General features: G+C 36.1%; 1 protein-coding gene across 4 annotated transcripts in view; it reads right to left on the reverse strand.

The window, feature by feature from the left end:
* Positions 1 to 1,154: 1,154 nt before the first annotated feature.
* CGNL1 (cingulin like 1) overlaps positions 1,155 to 22,667 on the reverse strand; it is a 61,982-nt gene continuing 40,469 nt past the window's right edge. For 2 of the 4 annotated variants that reach the window (XM_054077730.1, XM_054077731.1), the window contains exons 11-19: positions 18,482 to 18,634; positions 17,656 to 17,826; positions 15,187 to 15,348; positions 13,709 to 13,798; positions 7,672 to 7,755; positions 5,767 to 5,891; positions 5,099 to 5,207; positions 4,008 to 4,171; positions 1,155 to 3,393 (exon numbers count right to left, since the gene is read on the reverse strand). In XM_054077730.1, coding sequence (XP_053933705.1) covers positions 3,255 to 3,393; positions 4,008 to 4,171; positions 5,099 to 5,207; positions 5,767 to 5,891; positions 7,672 to 7,755; positions 13,709 to 13,798; positions 15,187 to 15,348; positions 17,656 to 17,826; positions 18,482 to 18,634 — 1,197 coding nt within the window. In that variant the 3' untranslated portion in view covers positions 1,155 to 3,254. Of the gene's footprint in view, positions 3,394 to 4,007; positions 4,238 to 5,098; positions 5,208 to 5,766; positions 5,892 to 7,671; positions 7,756 to 13,708; positions 13,799 to 15,186; positions 15,349 to 17,655; positions 17,827 to 18,481; positions 18,635 to 22,667 lie in introns of those variants that run through there. The other 2 variants (XM_054077729.1, XM_054077732.1) reach the window with 2 other exon arrangements.

The raw sequence follows: 22,667 nt of genomic DNA on the forward strand, positions 1-22,667 counted from the left end.
TATGAAAAGGGATGCCTTCCAAACTCAAGGGCATTAAAATTCACTATATGTGAAAATGGTCAGAATAGAAGTTGCATTTGATTTTCAGTACTATAAATGACCACATCAATTCTCTTAAGGCACAAGTCAGGACCTGAATATGGTAATATTAATCTTACACAGCTGCTTGAAAAGCATGTATATTTAGGCAGAATGGAATTTTAATGGGAAGAAATACTGGTTTTATAGAACATCACCACGTAAAAACAGTCAAGATCTCACCAGGATATGAAAGGCCATTAATCAAGAGAGGACAAGTTCATTGTTCATCACAAATTACTCAGAGAGAAGCATTCACTGTATAAGACAACAGGTTAAGCTTCTATCAAAACTGATTTAGCTTGTGTCTGTTTATGAGATTTCTGGTAACAGGGAAGAAAACTAAAGGTGTCCATGGATCAGAATTCAAGCCATATCTCTATAATGCACCAGAAACATTGACGTTTGTACAAATTTCTGAATGTGTCACAACGATGTTTCTTCACATATTCTCCTCTTGCTAGATTGCATGGAATTAACAGCAAATTTTTTTTAAACCAAACTTTGACTTAAGATGAGTTATGATCAAAAACTGCTGTGAGATAGAATGAACAAATTATACGCCCTTAAACTATTACCAACCCTGTTTAGTGGCAATCAAGATCTAGATCCTACCTTGACCATAGCAAGCACGTATCAAGAAACAGAGCTACCAACAGTTTTGTGGATGAGTTGGAAAACGCTTTCCAACACCTTTTCTTTTATTTTAGTCGCATCATTTGAGAACTTGAAAGAGGAAATGCCATTTCCAAGGCTAAATGAACAAAGACCAGTCCTTCTTAAGAAGATGTAGGGGGAAAGGGAGGTCTAATAAGCAGGATCTCTCCCCCTAGGAGGCCACAACAACACGTTTCCCTCCTCCTAATTTATAAGTTCAAATGGAAAAAGGAGTATTCTCAATTACACCTGCCACCTGCTTTACAAGTTAAAAAGAAAGTAGCTATCCAAAAGCAGAAAATGCAGAAACTTGTTTACAGCATCAGTATTTCCCAGATAATTATTTTCTTATTATAAACACATTAATCCATATGAAATTAAATTGTCATATCAAGCTATGTACACATACAAAGCAGAACTGAAAGAACTGACTGTTTATTTTAAGTGAATTTTTCTTTTACAGTTTAGTGTAACTGGAGGTAGATGCGATATTAAGTGATTTTCTTCCAGTGGTTTGAAATAAAAATAATCTATGAACATCAGGATAGTAGATTATTGTATCTTGGAATCAATTTAAACTTTAAGTCCACATAAACATGCAAATGGAACAACAAAAAATAAATCACAGCAGGTTATAAGATGATTGTCAATACATTATAGTGCAGATCTTCTTGGAAGAACAGCTGTCTCTATGTTGTCAAAATAGTAAAGCTAGTGCTAAAAAAATATATATACTGTGTATACTTGAAGAGCTAGACAAGATTCAGAGAGTGTTACAACTATGCCATTCATATCATTTCCCATCTATCTCAAACCAACAAAACCAAGTTAAAGGGAATTACATGGCAAAAGAGTCTGTAGTCGGCTATGAACGAATATATTTCTGATCCCGCTGGCAGGAGTTCCATTTCACGTCATCATATGAAAACAGATACTGCCATTGTCAGGACTTTTCCCTTAACCAAGTCTATCTTACTTTCAAAGCTGTTAAATTTGTCCTCTTCAGTAGACACCTTTGTGGGAGTAATGGAAGCCCCCAGCAACTTTAAAGTATTATATTACACTATTAATTGGTGCATTCAATGAAGAAGAGCTCACTAACCTGTAACTGGGGACAAATACCAGTAATCAGACAGGACTTACCTATGGTTTAGTAACAAAATTATGTACTAGTGCCCTTTCCTTAGAATACTAGATTTGCAAAGGAGCAAAGTTGGCCTGGTGTAACATAAATGCAAAAAAATAAATACTTTTCGGAATTAAATGGAAACCGCATTTAAAATAAAATCTGCAATGCTTATTTTTTTTCCTTTTATATTTCCCACAATCTGATGAACAGACGGATCACCCAAAATGCAGATACTTCCGTAAACTGAAATACTAATTACATATCTGCATGTATGACCACACTCTGCAACAGATCACAAATAGATGCTCAAGAACAGCTTAGAAAGAAAAACTAGATCACATGCTTTGCGTTTCCTGGTGCAATTTCTTGACAGGTGCATAACATTTTTGGATCAATTAATGAACAGATTTAAGCATGTCAAAGACCACAAATAATTTTACCGGAACAAGTGGGACTGCTTAGAGATTTCAAGATGTCTGTCCTGATGCTCTCAAATCAGCAGGTCTATAACGTTTTGCCTCTGGCAGTATGGAGCTCCTTTCAGGAAATTAAGCATACCAAGTAATAGCTGACCTCGTGCTCACCTTTCCCTACTGAGAACCAAAAGCTGCCCAAACTAAGATTTTGGATTTCTTCCCAAACAAGAAAGCTACATGCTAGCCTCACTCATCATGCAGATATGATGGTCCTTTTAAAGTCCACAGGTAGAATCAACACTCAATCTCTAATATACAGAATACATACGATAAAACTTGCACTGGTTTCAAAACGGGAATGGACTTCCTGGCTTAGGACCTTTGAATCTGCTATGTAATGTATGAAATGTATTCATTTTCATTTGTTTTCTTCTTAGTTAAACCCCAAATATAGCATTCAGTATAAATTTAAGTACTTTACATATGAAACTGATTTATATAATAATTGAAACTTTAAAAAAATAGTTCTGAAGTAGTCATAAAAAGATCAGGTTTAAAATATTTACATTTTATACATCATTTACCCCTACTTAGAATTATTAAATAATCTTCAGTGGTTTCCTTAATTTTAGGGAAAAGCTTAATAACTACAAACTATTTTTTAATTCCTTTCAAATGGCTTTTTACTTGAACATAAATTTAGCAAAATCACATTTCCAATGTGAACCGTTATCCCTGTGTTTTCAACAGCAGTTATATATATACACATCTCCATGTTTTATAGCTTGTTTATAATGCAATCCAGTTTTCTATAATAAACAGAGATGTAAATAAGAAAATGGCACAGTATGGATGAAAACTTTGTATTCCCAACTCTTAAATCCCTTTATGTCATTTGGCTTCTAGAATATCCAGTTTCTTGACAATTTGCAATTCTTCCAGTACTTTTAAGGGAGCACAGATTCAATACTTATTTAGATTTTTGCATCATCATCTTTTGAAAAGTTATTTCCTGAAGGTGCTTCACAGAGACTATCACCATCTGTGCTGAAATCATCATCGTCATCATCTTCAGAATCAGGCAACACTTTACTTGGTGACTTCTTCAGTCTACTAGAAGAAAAATACACACCGTTGCTATTAAAACTGCACATGTACATACAGAACACTTAAAGCTTAAAATATTAACAGGTAGGATTTAAATGTTTAAAGGATGTCAAAGGAACTCATGCTCCAATAAGGGTAGTTAATACACTCTATCTTAAGTAAAAGAAACATTCAAGAAGAAGATAATCAATCAATCATATTTTCAAGCACGTTGACTAAAGTCATAGAGAGCGTAAACTGTAAACTTCACACACTGAGATATTCAAGGAACGCAGGATAGCTGTACCTCACAGTTATTAGCAGGAAATTTTTATCACTACAAATGATAAAAGCGTCAAGTCCCATCGCCTTTTCCCATTTTTTATTCCCCGCCTCAATGACCTTATTTAGCAGGCACATATTGGAAAGAAGGTTTGGGCACCCCGGAAAGAGTAGGAGAACATTTGTAGAGAAAGGAAATGCCAAAAAGATTCACAGGTTTGTCTCTCAAACTCTGTCCGCTTATGACACACTTGAAGTTTGTGAGAGGAAGACCTCAGTTTATGGACTAAAGAAGCAAGAGATCAATCTTGTGAGTGATGGTGTGATACATAATAGTAAGCTCTGATAAGCCATCCTACCTTAATTCCTTCTTTGCTGCGTTAAGCTGTCCTTGCAATTGTTCATTCATATCTAGTTGTTCTTCTAGTTCTCTCTGGAGTTTCTTTTTCGCGTTTTCCAGTCTGTCTATTTCTTCTTCAGCTTCTTCAACTTGCCGTTTCATTGCTTTCAAACGCAAACTCAACTGAAATATTTACATGTCAGCTGATTAGAGGACTATTTTAATAAAGGAATTTTATTCTTCCAGCATCTATGAGAGGGAGAATAAAGACACAACTTTGCCAGTGCAGCGACGCTGTAATCCTACACTTCAGAAATATTCAAAATTCAGCATTAAATTTTGAGAAAAGTGATGGGATACAATTTTGAAAGAAGAAATAACAGCTACAAGCGAACATAGCTTTCATACTGTGAGACAGTTTTATGTGTCAGCAAAAGCCCATTTACCGATAAGGGAAGACTGGAGCTATTGGTCAGTCCAAGTTAAACAACTTTACCAGACATATATATAAAATGCATTTAAAAATCCAGAGGGTATTAAAAAATTGTTCCCTTAACAGATGTCTGCAATTTGAAACACACTGTTCCTTCTCTAGGCAGAATATTGACTATTTGACTTATGCATTGAAACAAAACATGTTTTAAGCAAGGAATCAACAAGAACACAGGAAGGGTAGAGCATGTTGCTATTAGAATATCAATGTATGCCTAATACTTACAGCCCATATTTAACAATAAATAGCTTCTTTCTTTAACAAAATTTTTATGGTGGCAAAATAGAATATATTATTTTGATAGTGTATGTATTTATAGGATCATGTGTTATTGTATATATTACAGATTCATATACTGCCTGTTATTTGCTTTATTCCTTAAAATAATTACAGCATTGCTTCTAGAAGTGCTTCCTTTTCATAATTTCAGAAATTAATAACAATTTAGAACTGGACAAAAGAACATCACGACAATGGGAACTGCAAATCTCACTAAATGCGAGTTCATAAACAAGAATAATGAGTAACTACGTCTATTCTTCTTGTGTACTTTATATATGATAATTTATGCTAGTAGGATTAATATCAGATATTTGCATATTAGTTTTTTCCTCTACCTGGTCCTTTTGATCAGTCAGTGAGAGATGTTCATCATCTACTTGCATCATTAACTCCTTCACTTTTCTTTCAAGTCTGCGGTTACTTAGTTGGAAATTAGCTCTATCCCTAGAAAAATAACAAAACAAACAAGACGGGCTCATAAAAAAAAAAAAGGAACTGAAATACTTCCAGTTGTGCTGACATAAATCCTTAGCAATCTTCTAAAAATTAAGTTAATTCTAACGACCCCTGCTTTGACTTACTGATTCAATGCAACAGGTTAAGAAATTGTTTGAAAGCAGGAACCACTAAGTGGAATTTTTTCTGTCTCCAAGGCAACATTTAGAAAAACAAATACATTCCTCCAAGATTAAACAATGAAGTGAACATGGATATGGAAGTCATAAACTATAGTTAATATTTCTAAGCCTGTTACTGATGTTAGATATTGATAAAATAATGAAGAATGGAACCATGTTAGCACTGTGTCTAGTTTTAAATTTGGAAGGTAACTTCTAGTGTCCTTTAGGCAAAAGAACATTTGGAATACTTGTTTGAAACAGTCACCATTGAAATTTGGTGCTTGTGAGAGAAAAAAAATCAAGTTAATTGTATTAGAGACTTAATATTAGCAAGAGGCCAACTAACAACCGTAATGGTTTGATCTTAACATAACTAGTTTCACCTCTCTTCATTTTCAAGTCGTTCTTCTAGCTCCGCGATCCTTGCTTCCATTTGAGCAACAAGTCCCTCTTTACTGGATCGGTAAGAACCCTCCAGGTGAAGGATTCGACTCTTCAAGTCTTTGTTCTATAGTTTGAACATACTTGATTACTACAGACACTCCTGGATTAACAAACATCACCTTAACACAAAATCAATTCTTCCAGGCATACATACAGTGATAAGTTAATTTTAAATTTAGTAAATATAGGAAAAGAGAGTCGGTGAGATTTTACCATTTGCTGCAAACAAATCTATCACCATGTTTTACTTAAAAGAATTTAGTGATAAGCTTGGATTAAAGTTTTAGGCTTAAATGGACCTTTGAATTTCAGATAGTTGCAAGCCCCTTCCGATAGCATATGTTAATATGCCAAAATTTTTCAATAGCATCTGTCTTATTCTCCACACGATTCTTTGGTCAAATTCTGTATTCTTCCCCTCTACCTCTCTGCTATATGGCTAAAACAAGTAGACAAAGAAGTTACTTGCATCCAGTATCTCTTTACTTTACCAAAGCTGTTACTGTAGAGTTGTTTTCCTCCCTTTCTTAACTATCCAATGCTACTCCTACTACATAAATATTTTGGAAAATTTTGCAAGCTGCCTGATTTGTAAAAGTACATTTTTTGTTCAGATTTCAAACCATGATCTTGGATCTCAAACACTAAAAAAAACTACAACAGAAAAGTCAGAACTAAAGTATAAAGGATGTACATGGGATATACCAGTAGGTGGCATTCTTTTTTTTCTCAATTAAGATGAGATTAATTTCACATAATTTAAGGCACCAAATTAGGTGTCTGGTATAAATATTTCCCTAAATTCCCATTACAATTTATTTTATGTTCTGAAGACTGTCAATAATAGTATGACTTGCTAAGACAGCCTTCCTCTGGATCTCACCTAGAGGCTATGATAGTAATCTTGCTTCCAAAGACCACTGAGCAGCAGAATAAAACGTTGCCAAAACGCTAGAAAATATTTTTACTATGCTTTCTGTCACAGATATCGAAACACAAGTCATAATCCCCCACAGACAACAGAGAGCAGCAGTTCTCTATCAAATCTCTATCTTTGCTTTCAGAGGCACAGCATTTTTTCACTTGTTTTCTCCCACATAAGAAAAGACTCACCTAAAATCACAATTTGTGGTCAAAGGATTTACAGCTAAACTGGATAAGTGTCTTTAATATTCTATAGTCCTTTCTGTATATGTGCTTCTTAAAAGTTTCTATATTGATATCTCAGTTTTATTCTAAAACAAGCATATGCTTTCAACTGTCCCCAAATGCACAGATAGAATCTGTGTGGTAGAGAGATGCTGCATTCACTACAACAAAAAAGTTATTAATTATACAAAGAGATGTATGCATAGTATAAGTGTTTGGTATATGAAATTCATAACCTGTGACAAATCTCAAGCTAAAATGGAGGTACAGAAGAAAAAATATGCTAAGAGATGATTTAATTCAGGACTATAAGATTTTCACAGAATCACAGATTCACAAGGTTGGAAAGGACCCATTGGATCATCGAGTCCAACCATTCCTAACACTCCCTAAACCATGTCCCTCAGCACTTCATCCACCCGTTCCTTAAACACCTCCAGGGAAGGCGACTCGACCCCCTCCCTGGGCAGCTGTTCCAGTGCCCGATGACTCTTACTGTGAAGAATTTTGAGTATTAGTATTAAGATAGTCATGGTTTTTAATCTATTCTTACTAACAAATTTTTCCAGCAGCACATTATGGTGGGATAGTGCCGGCTACCAAATCCTGTATTCCTTAAATGCTTATTTGAATTTCCTAATGAAGGCAGATCCTTGGCCTGTTATCTTGCTAGACTGCTAGCATGTGATAGTTACCTGTCTTTCCAATGAAATTTTGTCACACTCCAAATCTTGCTTTATAGCTCTTTCCTGAAGTAGCTCTGTCCTCATTTGTTCAATCTATAATAGAAAGAAAAAAAACCACTTTAATAAAAGATTTAATTTACATTTACCTATGTGGTATTGTGTGTATGTACGCATATACACATAAAGTACATATACCTACACAATGAGAAAAAGATTGCTCGCTCTTAGAACTCAAGACATACATGTGATTTCATATGAAATCTACAACTACAACCTGAAACATAATTTTCTCCTTTGGGAAGCCTATTTTATTCCCAGTGCTTATTCTAGGCCTTTTCCAGCCACACTGGGTACTGTTGATGTTCAGTACATATATTCTGTAGCAGGGAATTGAATTCTAAAATGTTGCATGAGCTAGATATCGTGTGGCAGGGAGCTGAGCTCCACAACATCACATCAGTCTTCAAACACCTTCTACAGTCGTTTTCTTCATCTTCAGTCTGAGGCTTTGAAATGGCACTTTCCCTTAAGGCTGCTGACTAGGCTATTTCAAAGTCTGGCTCTATTAAAGACAAACTTGCGGCTGCAGAGAAGTGCCTAGAACTTCCCGAGACATCCTACAGACAATTACAGTTTTCTATGTCAATGAGTATAGTAAAAGCTCTTTTTCAACAGACTGATACATAATGGATATGAACATTGCCCCCCTTCACTTGTCAAGTTTATGCCTTTCATGCCAGAAAAGCACTGACTTCTGGATCTGGGGGTGGTAAGGAAGGGGGTTGTTTGCGTTGTTAAAACACAACTTTTGCTACAGTTTCTGTAAATAATTCAGTAGCACAGTCAATAACCAAAAGGAAAGTATATTCTCCATAAGCAAGAGATAAAGAACTACCTAATCGATAAATCAAGATAAGAATATAGAATTAGTTTGTTTTATCTCACTATTGGACTTAACTGGAAAAAAAAAAATTCCAAGGATCAAGAACTGAAACTTCAGGACTACAGGAGAAAGTCTGCAGTGCCCAAAGACTTTTCTTGCCTCTCTTTCCCACTGAGACTGCCCTTAAGTGTTTACAAATGCCTTTGCAGGCGCTAATGTTACCGCAGCACTCCTCCTGCTCCCTGCACCACATCTACTCTGATGACCATCACCTCAGGAACACAGGGAACACATGTGCCCATTCCTCTACCTGTAAACACACTGACAAAGGTTGGGTGGCCACAGCCGCCTTCTCTTCTTTACAACACTTACATATGAGCTTGTATAAACACAATATCATATTTAAGCAGCTCTAAGTTACAAATTTATCTCACTAAGGTCTTTCAAAAGCCATTGGGACCTCTTGCATAAAAAAATCCGAAAGCAATGCTAAGAATGCAAAGGTTAAACAAGGAGAGCACAGGAAATTTAACCTTAGGTCTTTTTTTTTTTTTTTTCCAACATTATAATATTGAATGATACATTTTTAGTGAATCACATGTTTCAAGCAAGTTAATTCCTTTAGCTTTTAAAAGATTATATGAATACAAATAATTGCAAGAACACATGCAGTTGCATATGTTATGTCACAGAATGATTTCAGAACAGCAGAAGGCATTCCTGAAAACTAAGGTCGTAACAGTTACTGGACTATAAATGTTAGCACGTGGCTGTGTTCTTAACAGTTCGGTAATTCCCTAAAAGCTTTCATTGTCTCATTGAACAGGTCCAGAGGAGGCTACACCGATAATGCGAGGAGTGGAGAACCTCCCATACAAGGACAGGCTGAGAGAGTTGGGGTTGTTCAGCCTGGAGAAGAGAAGGCTGTGGGGAGACCTTAGAGTGACCTTCCAGTACCTGAAGGGGCTACAGGAAAACTTGTACATCTTTAGAATCATAGAACAGAATCAGAGAATAGTTTGGGTTGAAAGGGACCTTAAAGATCATCTAGCTGCAACACCCTGCCATGGGCAGGGACACCTCCCACTGGCTCAGGCTGCCCAAGGCCCATCCAACCTGGCCTGGAACACCTCCAGGGCACAAGTCCCCTGGTTAACCTGGGACAGGGCCTCACCACTCTCATGGTGATGAAATTCTTCTTTGTATCAAGTCTAAATCTGCCCCTCTCCAGTTTATACCCATTCTCCCTTGTCCTATCACCACAAGCCTTTATGAATAGCCTCAACAGCTTTCCTGTAGGTCCCTTCCAACCCAAACTACTCTATGATTCTATTCTACGATTCTATGATTGTCACACAGAAGCCTCATGATAATAATAAGAATAATGCTTTATAGATTACATAGTAAAATACTATTTTATATATTATTTTAATATAAAAATTAGAATTACTCGTGTATGCAAAGCCTGCATTTATTCATTAAACAACTGAAAAAGTTACGTGAAGGATTACACAGAATTTATTCCGCTGTAATTGCTTTAGCCATGATGAGAGACAGAAAAAATAAAGCAAAATTTGTAGTAAAATGAATGACTAATTAAAAATGTGACTGTTAACCAAAGAAAGGGGTTTTGTATTATGCAGGAACTTGCTTAATGGAGCACTCTGAAGTTCCACTGTGCTCTTACTGTGCTCAAAGGCTGTGACAAATTTGTGCAACCTTCCCAAGATCTCAAATTAAGGAATTATTTAAAGGATAATTATTATATTTCCAAGATGACTGCTACCATTGTTAGACACCTCATGGTAAAAACAACCTCACAGAAAAACAGTGAGATAGAGAAATAGTACTATATCTGATTAGGATCAGGAAGCTATGTGCAAATATATACAAGGGATTGTAAAAAGGGAAGGGCGGCAGGACAAGTCTTCCTTGGGGAGGTAGAAACTGTTTTCACTTCTCTCTTTGCACTTTTCATTAGTAAACACATAATTAACACACACAAAGACAAAAAGCAGTTGACTGCCAAAATGTGCTGGAATTTTTCACTTATTTCACGTCAGTTATTATAGACTCTGGGTATGCACTGTGTAGAGCTTTGTGCTTCACATTCTACCTTTCCTATAACTAATATATTCTAATTACGCTAAAAGAATAATCTATTTCTGCAGCTCAGGGCAACAGTTATCACAGCTGGATTTGAAGAATGAGAAAGCAATAGTACCAGATTTTGCAAAGCTTTATTAGACATGACAGCACTTTGTGCCAGCTTTAGGGTTAGAAGCAGCTGTTGAGTTCATTATTAGTGAAAGTAATTTGATTTCTAATAAAACTTTAGACGCTACCACCGCTGTTCACCATCTTATACTAGCTTTATCATTTATGTTTCTTGTTAATACCCAAGTAAAGAAAAGCAAAATATATGTGCCTAGACACATATCTACTGACCTATATACACAATTCCCAAGTATGTGACCAAAAAGACGACACTATACAAACAAGCTAAAGCCAAGCAAACCCCTTTGAACCTTCATAACTGAAAAGCAACCTTCATGACCGCAAGTTCATTTTTTTGCTTCCCATACCTGATGCCAGCTAAAGAGCACGTATACAGCTATCCATCAGAAACGCTTTACCAAAAAGAAGTGAATGATGCAGTCAGTGCAATTTTATCCCTCTGATTTATTCCAAAATTGTCATGGAAACTAATGAGCCCATTTTTCACACTTCCTGGAAATGACTCTGAAGTCAATAAATACATGTTTGCATTTTCACAGAATAGAAACATTGAATAGGGTGTCTTAAGTATTTTTCAATTATGTTTGACAAAAGAAAATGGCAAGAAGTACTTCATTTCACTTGTTTGGAGGAAAAAAACCCATCAGGTACTAAAATGTGCCATGTCCCCGCTCAATTTAGCACTCTACCTTTCTATGTGTGTTATTTATTGGTCATTTTGCTCTTTCCAGAGCTGCTCTCTTTCCAGAGCTGCAAATATCTTATCACTTAAAAACTAAAAGGATACGATCTACCTACCCCTCATTTTTTTTTACCATTTTCACATTGTTGTGATAATTCTTGAAACCAAGGTAGAAAAAGCATGAATAGGGTCTCATGCCACCATTCCCAGATTCAAAAGGGTGTTTAAATTAAGGAAGGATAACATTTCATGGTAAATGAAATGTGAACCATCAGCCTTGCCAATGTTTAGTCAAACATTCAGCTTTATGTAAAATAGAACCAGTTGCTTAAATTTATTTTTACGAGATAGGAGTATTAAAGTTCATTATCGGTATATTAAAATAACATATTTATAATTAAAAAAACATTTCCAGAAATACAGATCTTACTAAAACAAATCCATTCTAATTTCTCATGTCATTATAAACGCTTAGCAGACCCTGAAATCTCTTCAGTAATTTGACTACTTAGTCATTCTGGCATAAAATCAAAACAAAGCAACCTTTGTAACTCATGTGTGAAATGAGAAACTCCAGACCTCAAAATAAACACGTCTCTTACCCATTATGTAACATTTCGGTCACTCGTCTGTATTTTAGGTTTCCACTCGGTAAGCAAATTAACCTACTATAGTACCCACTGTTGCAGCTATGACTAAGGTTCTTTTATCCCAGGCTTACAACACCACCATAGACTCTAGAATTAAAGGCTTCCTAATTTAACAATAGCATGACCCCACATTATTATGGGTCCTTTACATTCTATTTCACCCACTGACTCAGTCAGTGAAATATCAGTGGAATAATAGCAAAAAGACCATTGTGCAATCGAATAGAATCAGAGTGACCCGAGTCCCAATAAAGCAGTAATGGTGCCTCAGTGTTTCAAGGATGCATGAAAGAAACCTGCATTCTAACTCACTTCAAAACTCTCCAGGTGTCTCAGTAGAATATGCAATTTCACATCTTTCAAAATACAAAGCTAAGGCAAAGAACACTGCCTAGGCTAGGATATTCCAAGACAGCCACATCACCATGTTCCTTTCTGTGGAGTAATCAAAAGCTTGTATACTACGGACTACTCAGCCATGGATGCCCTGGTTACTTTCTCAGTAATCAGGCCTTAGTCTCTACTTTTCTGGTTTATCATAAATCTTTGTTACAGGACCTATAATTTCAAATGTCAGTTCTTTCACAAATCTTGAATAACATTATTAAGGCCTCTTGCTTCATAACAAGGAACTACTAATTGTCGCAGACTTGGTGACTTCCAGCTCAATGGTCTCATTTCCATTAGGCTGCTCCACATCCCCCAACATGCACTTTCACTGGCCTTACTGAAGACAGAGGCAAAATATTCATTTATTTGAGGAGACATACCCGGATTACTTTTTATCTTGACTGATAACTCATTATACAGTTTCCACAACTTCATTCTTCTCATTACACAGTCCAGAACCTTTTAGTTACTTGTTTTAATTACTATGATAGGTCTCACTTCACATTTTCTACCCCATGGGACACATTAATACATCTTTCTTCCCCTCTTTCTGGGCTATCTACTCACATAACACTTCTGGAACTAATGACTGGTGTTTTTATGTAGGAAATGCTTTCCAGCTGTCTTATCTTTGATATAACTTAATCAGTTTTTACACTTGTAATGAAAACAAAACTTCCTCTCTGCTGAAGCTGGCCAGCATCTTCAATTCAGCTGACTTCACTAATTAACTCCACAATTTCCTAAGCTCCTTCTTTTAAATTGTGACTCTATTACGCTGGCCTGGTTTAAAAATTGTGATCTTTCAATCTTCAAAGATACTTTCCACAGCCAGGCTTTCTCTGATAGCCTCACCACCCAAAACTAAGCCTGAGACAGCGTCGTCTCTGCATTCACCAATGATTACTTGATGAATCTTGCTGCACCAAGAATGATGATACGGGTCTTCTGTCTTTATGTGTTTATATTATCTTTGTCAGTCTTCCAGTTAGAAAAACAGGAAAAAAATGGTCTGCAATGATGTGGAGGAGCATCTTTAAACATGTTTGTGAACGTCGATTTTCTTTATTTACCTACTCCACTTAAGTGTAGTATAGTAACCTTACTACTAATTACTGTTTTAGTTAATCAATATTGTGTGTGTGATCCTATTAACACTTTTTCCTCATCATTATACAGCAGCTGAAAAACTTGTTCAAGTACCTGTTCTCTGCATCTACTGATCCTCTCAGACAACAAATCCGAGTTGGTCTTTTCTTCATCAAGCTCAAGTTCCAGGTGAGATAACTTGTCCTACGCGGAACAAAGAAAAGTAATTTCAACATAGTACTTTCCCAACCTCTTCAGATTGCTATCAGGGCATTCCTCCTTAAACTCCAAGGACTCAGACTGCCTGAAAGAATAGGTTCGCAAAGTGAAATGCCTCTGAAAACACATACAGAATCCAGAAAAAGAGATGAAATGTAGATAAGCCTTTAAAATTAATTTCTCTGTCAGAAGTAAAGTAGGAGTTTCATTTCCTTTTTCAGTCACTCAAATGTATTTCAAGAAAATAAGAGAAATTCTGTAATGTTTCTCGAATGTCTAAGTTACATTATTCATTTGGAAGACATGTATTTTCATGAGTACAAAGGTATAAATGTGTCTGTTTATGAAAGTCAAAGCTTAGGTGAACTGAACCAGTTATGAAGCTAACCCTGTAACAACAGAGTTTTTCTAACAATGTTATTTAGGTGCCTCAAACTAATTGATGTTAGATGCTAAATGGAACTTATACTTCCAAATATTCTCAAAGTCCTGACTGATGGGCCTATGAATGAAAACAATACAATTTTGCCTGATAAATTCTACAGAAAATTAATTAAAAAGAAAGCTAATCAAAATGATGAAAGAACAGCTGCAATTTAAAATAGATTGTCCTACAGTGGAGAACGCTAACAGATCACCTTTAGAATATGCCAGAATAATTCCTGCAATAGTACCACATGGATTTTCAACAACCTCCATTTATTTTGTTTCTTCCAAGGCAGAATCTACATGAAGTACCAATATTACTTTAACTAGTCCTAGTAAGACATCAGCCCTTACAGATGTTTTTTATGCTGTCATGGTTTAAGCCCAGTTGGCAACTCAGTACCACACAGACACTTGCTCACCCCCACCCGCAGGTGAGATGGAGGAGAGGATCAGAAGAGTAAAAGTGAAGAGACTTGTGCGTTGAGATAAGAACACTTTAATGACTGAAGTAAAATAATAATTTTAAAAATTGTAGTGACACGGAAAATAACAAAAGAGACAGAAATAAAAGCCAAGAAAAAAATGAGTGATGCAAATGAAAAACAGATGTTCATCACCCACTGACTGACACCTGGCCAGTTCCTGAGCAGCAACTACTCCCCCAGTTTCTATGCCGAGCATGTCATCACACGGCATGGAATATCCCTTCGGCCAGTGTGGGTCAGCTGTCCTGGCTGTGTCCCTTCCCAGCTTCTTGTGCACTTCCCTTCTCACTGTTAGGGACTGAGAAGCTGAAAATTCCTTGACTTAGTACAAGCATTACTTAGCAACAACTAAAGCATCAGTGTGCTACCAACCTTATCCTTACACAAAACCCAAAACACAGCACTATACCAGCTACTAAGAAGGAAATTAACTCTGCCCCAGCTGAAACAAATGCATACCTCCATTATTTTGATTTGCCTTGCCCGATCATCTTTTAAGTGGGTTTTGGCTTCCAGTTCATACTCCAAGCTTTTCACAGTCTGTTCTAGTAGCTGAGTTTTAGTTATTGCCTCATCCTGAGCTCTCTGGTGGTCCCTCAAGTTTTCTTCCATAAGACGCATCTGAAACAATAAGATTATGATAAAACACTTTATACTGTGCTTTCTGTAAATCAGTGATGCCAGTAAAGGGGACTGACACAGACATGAGAGATCTGGAAGTGTGACAGGAATTGCACTGAGTTACATGCTTTTCACAGTAATTTTTCTTTTATCCACAAGATGGCACCAAGGAAAAAAACTTGGATTAAATATCAGCTGTAAAGAAATGCTTCATACTGTAGGTTTTACAGTGACAATTAGACATAGCAAGGGAGTGGGGAGTGGTATTTATTTATTTTTTCCCCAGTTACAGCAAGCCAAAATGTTTACATTTTTCTAAATGGTTATATCCTTGGAACTTTCACTATATTATTCCCTACGCATGGCAGGGGGTTGGAACTGGATGATCTTTAAGGTCGCTTCCATTCCAACTGAAACTATTCTATGATTCCTTTCCTTTTCAGACTACCATATACTTTAGCTTTTAAATAATGACGTAGTTTATATTTCTGAGCACTTTGATGACTGCATTTTACTAATCACATAATAGCAAACATATATATTTATATTTATTGGTATAACTTTTAGATGTAGTAGGACTATCTGCTGAGGACAAGAGATTCCTACTCTAACAACAGCATGTATTCAATAAAATTCTCTCAAAACTTCACAGTACTTTACAAAAAAAAAAAAATAGTGAGAAGGGGTCAGGTGAGAGTGTGAGCATTCCTTATACTTGTAACGTGACAAAGCTAAAATAATGTACTAGTGACTGTTTACGGGGTCTGTACCTATTGCTAAGTTCTGACAACAAAATGCTAGACATCTGCACGACTCGGTGAACAGCTAGTTAAGTGCAGACATCTGCATATTAATGGCATTTCAAATGCATTTAATGTTCCAAAGGTTAGCAGAGCGTTTGAGATAGAGCAATGAGAAACTCTCATACTGCCCTGTGAAACTGTTACATCATTTTTCTGCTAGAACAGGATGATGATACTCAGTACAATCCTCGGCTTTTGATGAGACTCTCAAAAAGAACGTTTCGTGCACTATGACACCTACCAAGGAGGATTTTGACGGACAAGAGACTCTTTCACGTTGAATGGAAGGACTATCTATTTGTACTTCTTGTTAGACACAAAAGAGGAAGAGATAATAAAAATTTTCAATTGTCCTGATTATTCAGTCTCTCCAAGAAGTTTGCTGTTTAACCTGCCCATCCTATATTTTCAGATTTTGTCTTCTCTTTTGCAGCCAGATGCCAAACTACATTTTTAAAGCCCCAGGATCTTAAATATTGCCTCATGGAGATTCAGAATTCCACATGAGATATGTTTTGTCCTTTATGTAGTGTTGGGATGAAGGTTTATTTTGTTCTGACATTTTGTCTTTGTTTTGTAGTTAGATAGCACTATAAGTATTTTTTGTAATAACTAAACAGAATGTACACGTGTTTACATATACATATCTTTTATTTAAGCTGTCTAGTCTCATTTATTCAGCTTAAAAGTTCTCAACATCCCAGTTTTATCTTTCACACTTCATTACAAGTCTTCATCCATTTACAAAAGCTCTCTGGCCCTGAATGGAATAGATGCAGACAGAAGACAAAATAATATATAAGAATTATACTTCCTTCTACTGCTGTTCTTTTACATTGAATTTAAAACAATTTTGTTATGGGAGAGAGCAACATCAAAGAAATTCTGAACTGGAAAAATCAAAATATTAAAATATTCTACATACAGAAAAATCTGTGCATTCTCATAGTTTTTCCAACTGCAGAGAAAGTACATGTAGATCTTTAAAAGACCAGATTGCCTTTATGGCAAAATTTACATGCTAAAAGGTAGGCACTTCAAAACTGTGGTTGATTCCTGGTTACACAGACACCTTTGTCATTTAAATCTGGAATGTATGTCAGCTCCTTTCGAGCCAGGGTTTGGTGTGGGTGGCTTTCTTCCTGTTGGCTTTTTTTTTTTTTTTAACTATTTCAAGAATATTTTCACATTCTCAATTCCTTCAGCAGCAGGCATTAAAAGAGCAGCAGATCATCAATGGAATCCTTCTCATACCACTTAAGGTACCTTCATTTGTCAAACACAGCGTTTATCTGTCATAAACAGGAAACCCCATTTCCCTGGCAGAAGTAATATGCTTGATCATCAGCACCAAGAATGAAATTCAAAAGCATGCTGCTTGAGATCAGTCTCTCATGATGAAGTACACAAAGGCACAATAGCAAACATTCATTGTCTTGAAAACTATCTGAGCTGTATTCAAGGTCAAAGGTTAGAATTTGTTACTGAACTTATGAGTCATTACCTCATCTTGCATTCTCATGGTTGTCAGGCGTGCTTTTTCTACCTCTAGGTTTTTCTCTTTTAATTGCCTCTGCATATCCACAAGTTCCCTGTGATTTTTCTCCTTGTATTCATCAAGCTGGTTCTGAAGCTCCAGAGTTGATGTTCTTGAGGCCTCTACCATTTCAGATATCTGGGAAAAAAGTACATATAACAACTTTTCTTTCTACAACAGTGCTACAAAGTGTTCTATCATGCTTAGTACACAGGAAGTTTTTTTTCCCCTCTTGTTCAATATTCAGCTCTGTATTTGTGAATGGAAAATTTATCAAACATTCCCAAACAAATCAATTTCTATGCAGAAGTGTGAAAACATAAAACATTAAGGTTATTTTCTAATAGTCTGAATGGCAAGACTGTTCTCTGTCAGCAGTTCTTCCAGCTCACTGACATAATGAACTGTACAGTCACACTTCAGTATATCAATATTGAGCTGTATAGTTTATGCACAGATGGCAAAATAAGTCTAATGCAGTAGCATGTTGGGAATCAGCTGTAAAACTCTGAAATACTGCTACAGCATGCATGAGAACTAAATTCAAGTCTAGGATATTTTGTTTAAACAAAACAAAGCTGGTTTACAATAGTATTTTGAGATAGCAGTGTTCCAACCACTGTTCCAGCTCTGAAAGCTTTTATTGATAGACTCCAGGTTAAAGAAACTAATAGTGAAGTTTGCATTTCAATTTCTTTTACATGTTAAAAAAAAAAATTCATTACTATTCGGCAGCTCATTTGCTTCTGTCACATATTTAGATTCCTGCAGCCTCTTTGGAGTGAACTCATACCTCCTCCTGTAACTTTTCAACAGTCTTGTTCAGTTGCCATCGTTCATTCTCCATTTCATTCTTTATCTGTTTTAACTGTTCCTTCTGGTCACTTTCATCTTTTAACTGTTGAGTTAACTGTTGCCGTTCCTGCGAAATACAACGGATGTTCTCCTGCAGGAGATTAAGAAATACATATAATGAAATGAAGATCTTCTTTTCTAATGCCTTGCAGGATTGGTATACAACAGTAATACCATCAGCTGTTGGAATATTAAGACCAACTTAAATTTAAACAAAAAGAACATTTATGGCATTACAGTTTGGTAGCCAGTACAGGAGAAACATTATTCTAGCAATGCAGTGCTTTATACTTCCTACAAATTCCTAAAACACTGTTGCAACATTCAAAGGACCAAACGTAGACCCTTGTCATGATCCTGTTACACGCAAAGTGTACATTCTTCTGCAGTTGCACAAATCAGCAAATCCTGCACGAGGTTCAATACAGGTTTCACATTTTCCTATATGCTGCTTTTAATGCTTCCCTAAAACTTTTCTCAACAACAACCTTTTTCTCCAGATGAAGAAATAAAATAGAATAAAATACAAATCCGTTACTACAAGTAAGAAATATCAGTGGGGATATTTTTCCTGTTGCTGTACTTCCGTAGCACCCAGAAGTCCTAATCAAGATGATGTCTTGTTGTGACAGATGCTGTGAAAAGCAGAACTTCTCAATTCCTAGCACAGAAATCCCCTTCCTGAAAGAACTTTTAGTATTAATGTTGAAACCAGACCTTCATTATCTGGATTAAATTTCGAATTAACTGCAAAGCTATGCTGTATGCGCATCTACCAGGAGCTCCAAATGTTTCTGCAACAATGCTCAGGATGTCCAAGAACTTAACACTCTCCATCTTCTAAATGTTGTCCGTCAGCAGAATAACTGATCATCACAAGGTCACTCCAATACAAGAAAAGCAAGTTACCTTCCAACTGCATATTCGGACCTTCACCTCTTCCTTCTCCCTCCATAATAAAATACCTTAGGGGCCCTACACTAAAGAGACACTAGAAGACTAGAAAAGGGCTTTGTTTTTATGAAGTCTGAGAGGTACCATTAAATTGATTAAAAACAGATTATGGGCAGTTTAAATTTTTCCAATAGAAAAAAGTAAATAATTAAAATGAACGTAAATGGTAAAAAGCATCCCCAAACATTGTTTTACATTTTAATATTGGAAATTTCAAGTTTTGTTGATTATCTAATACCTATCATGCTTACTTCATTACACTTCAAAAAACTGAAATGTGAAAATGCAGTAGTATTTCTGTAGGCAATATAGAGCAGACAGAGCAACAAATAAGAGAAAAGTTATAAGAGAAAAGAAAGAACATCATCAAATATTACAAGTTAGAGATGTATTTAGAATCATTAGAATTACGGTGAATGCCCAAGAAGTGTAAACGGAACACTAAAATATGCCGGGGGCTAACAGATCTTGTTTGGCAATGCCTAAATATATGCTAGAATTGGTTTAGCTGACACCGAAGGATTTGAGGAACTTGAAAAGGTTCAACTTTAGCACTTCAGTTCTAAAAGTTTTGGGACCCTGCTAATGTGCTGTATTTGAACAGGTTTAAAATGGCATATGTGCCCCTCTCCCCACCATCAGCCTTTCACAGATCATTTAATTTTACTGTTTGTTTACAGATCCTTAAGAAACAAACTGCACAGACACAGATCAGTGAAATTCACTGTGGTAAAATAATGATGCCAGCAGGATGCTGTCCTTTGCCATAGAATAATTTATTCTGCAAATAAGTGAAATTACCACTAGAGCACAGTAGGGTCTTTGTTGTTTTGCTAAAACGTAGCCAGCAGAAAACTTGATAATGTAGGCACAGCATAAAAATATTCCTCATGAAAACTGAGCATTGCTACAGAAATTACCTCTAGTTTAATAAAAACCCTGCGTTACAACAGATACTCCTTCATTCCTGTATATAATACTCTGAATAGTATTACATGTCACATGCACACATGTAGTTTCTCATGAACAATCATTTTCCTTGGGCAACACAAATTATGATGTGGTATTTCCCTTTTCTAAATTAGCCGATAAAAGAGAAAAATTAGCATGCCTAACTTAACATTAATATTTAAGCTAGACCATTATGTCATGCTAGAAACAACTGAACTCCCATTTATATCACTATTCTTACATCAGGTATTATTTGTCAGTTGTCAATTTAAAGTCAGTCTGTAGTGGTAATTAATTGCTGACTCTTGTAAGAGCATTTCTCATTTTCAGGCTGGTGGACAGACAGTGGTCCAGAAGGCATAAAATAAGAATAGAACACACATTTCCACATAGCAAAGAAGGAAAGAAAACAAAAAGGGGGAAAACAAAAAGTAGTAACTTGCTTTTATAGTAAACCTGTAAGATCTTTGGGATACTTTCTTGCTTTCCAAACAGTAATAGTTGAACCATCATTTTGCAAAATCAATGATTTCTTTCAACTGATAACTGAAAATTGAGGATGTATTTCAACTTAGGGTGCTCTGCAACACTAATTTTATGTGCTCACCATTACTTACTACAATGAAAAGATAAGCTTCACATGCTTCCACTCATGGAAAGAATCGTGCATGCTGACTGTTCAATTCAGAAAATACAGAATACCGAGGATTACCATTTATAATGTCAGTATAACTGACATTTCTTAATACATTGCAGTATCATACGTGCTATGGTTATGAGGCATAACATTCCTGAGATAGTTCTCAAGAAACTTCCAAAAGTCTCCTCCATGTTGCAAAAATGTTAAGATGTATTTTATTTCTTGAAATAGTAAACTACACTGGAGAGGCTACCCTAAAACAGAGGTTGTAGCACTGCATGACACCTCACAAAAAATACCACTTGCCTGAGCATCCATAAAGAAAATTTCATCACACAGAGGTTGATTTTAGACAAATGCATTAAAACAAATTGTCTAAAATAATTACGTTTATTCCAGCTTTACCTTTTCTGAGTGGAAATTTGGGATGGAAGAGGCATAGATTTGTCTATGTTTACAGTAATTGTTAAAATTTTATTCACAGCATCATTGTGTTTCTTATGCTAGTCCACATTAAAAGTAATTATATTAAAAGCAAGATGGGCCATCAGAAATTAAGTTTCACTGTGATAAGCATTATTACCGTGCCAAAGTTTGCTGTCTGAATGGTCAAAGGTAATACAAGGCCAAATCAGCCTACTTCATAACACTGTTCATTAAAACAAGCAAAAATCTAAAGACAGAAAGGCTGAATTGTTCTAAACAAAAGGGACCGCTGATTACATCCTGAAGTCCACCAGCTCTTGTATCCGCTGGACAAGAAGAGTGTAGAATCAGAAAGAGTATTAAAGTTGGCGTGCCTGAAATCAGGCATAAGTTGTGAATAAAGTGACAGGACAGACTCTCCTATCTGTCACCTTCCCTAGATTTCTTTAATTTGAGACCCAGCCTGGAGGCAGCATTACTTGGCACCATGCCCTGAAGGATGCATAAACAGGAAAAGAAAGAACACACTTCTCAAGCGACTTGACCCAAAGCTAATCAAGATGCAGGAGATGCACATGGTGTGACGACTCACGTTGTGCCCAAAGGTCACACCCGACTGTGACAGAAGGGAATTCTTAGAGAACAGTGCTAAAAGCAAGGCAATGATGAGCAATGGGGCATCGATTGAGACCGTGCAGAGCATCAGCAAAGCGCACAAGCAAATGTGGAGAGCTGGTGAGGTAGAACAGATAAACACATTTATACAAGAAAAGGAACCAACCAACTAAAAGCCTCAGATTAAATTTATTGATGTAGTCACAAGAAACCTAGGCTTAAAACATCATTTTGTAGAAACAAAACTTCCTTACACATACTGTTAGAACCTTCTCACCGTTATCAAGTGAACCATGAAAACACCTGGTTAATAATATCTTCCCTTGGTTTACAATCCACTTATAGCCAAGTTTCATTTTCATATTTTGAGCAGTAATGTAAAATTTGTTTTGAAGACAAGGGAAAACATCTGTTCAATTAAAAAGAGGGTCACTAGCACTGTACACATACCTCACTTTTCAGACTGACTTGTTTGATAGAATCCCTTAAAACCTCTCCTTCTAGAAGCAAAACTAAGAGAATTCTGAACTAACTGATA

Source organism: Cuculus canorus, chromosome 12, assembly GCF_017976375.1.
Source record: "Cuculus canorus isolate bCucCan1 chromosome 12, bCucCan1.pri, whole genome shotgun sequence".
NCBI lineage: Eukaryota > Metazoa > Chordata > Aves > Cuculiformes > Cuculidae > Cuculus > Cuculus canorus.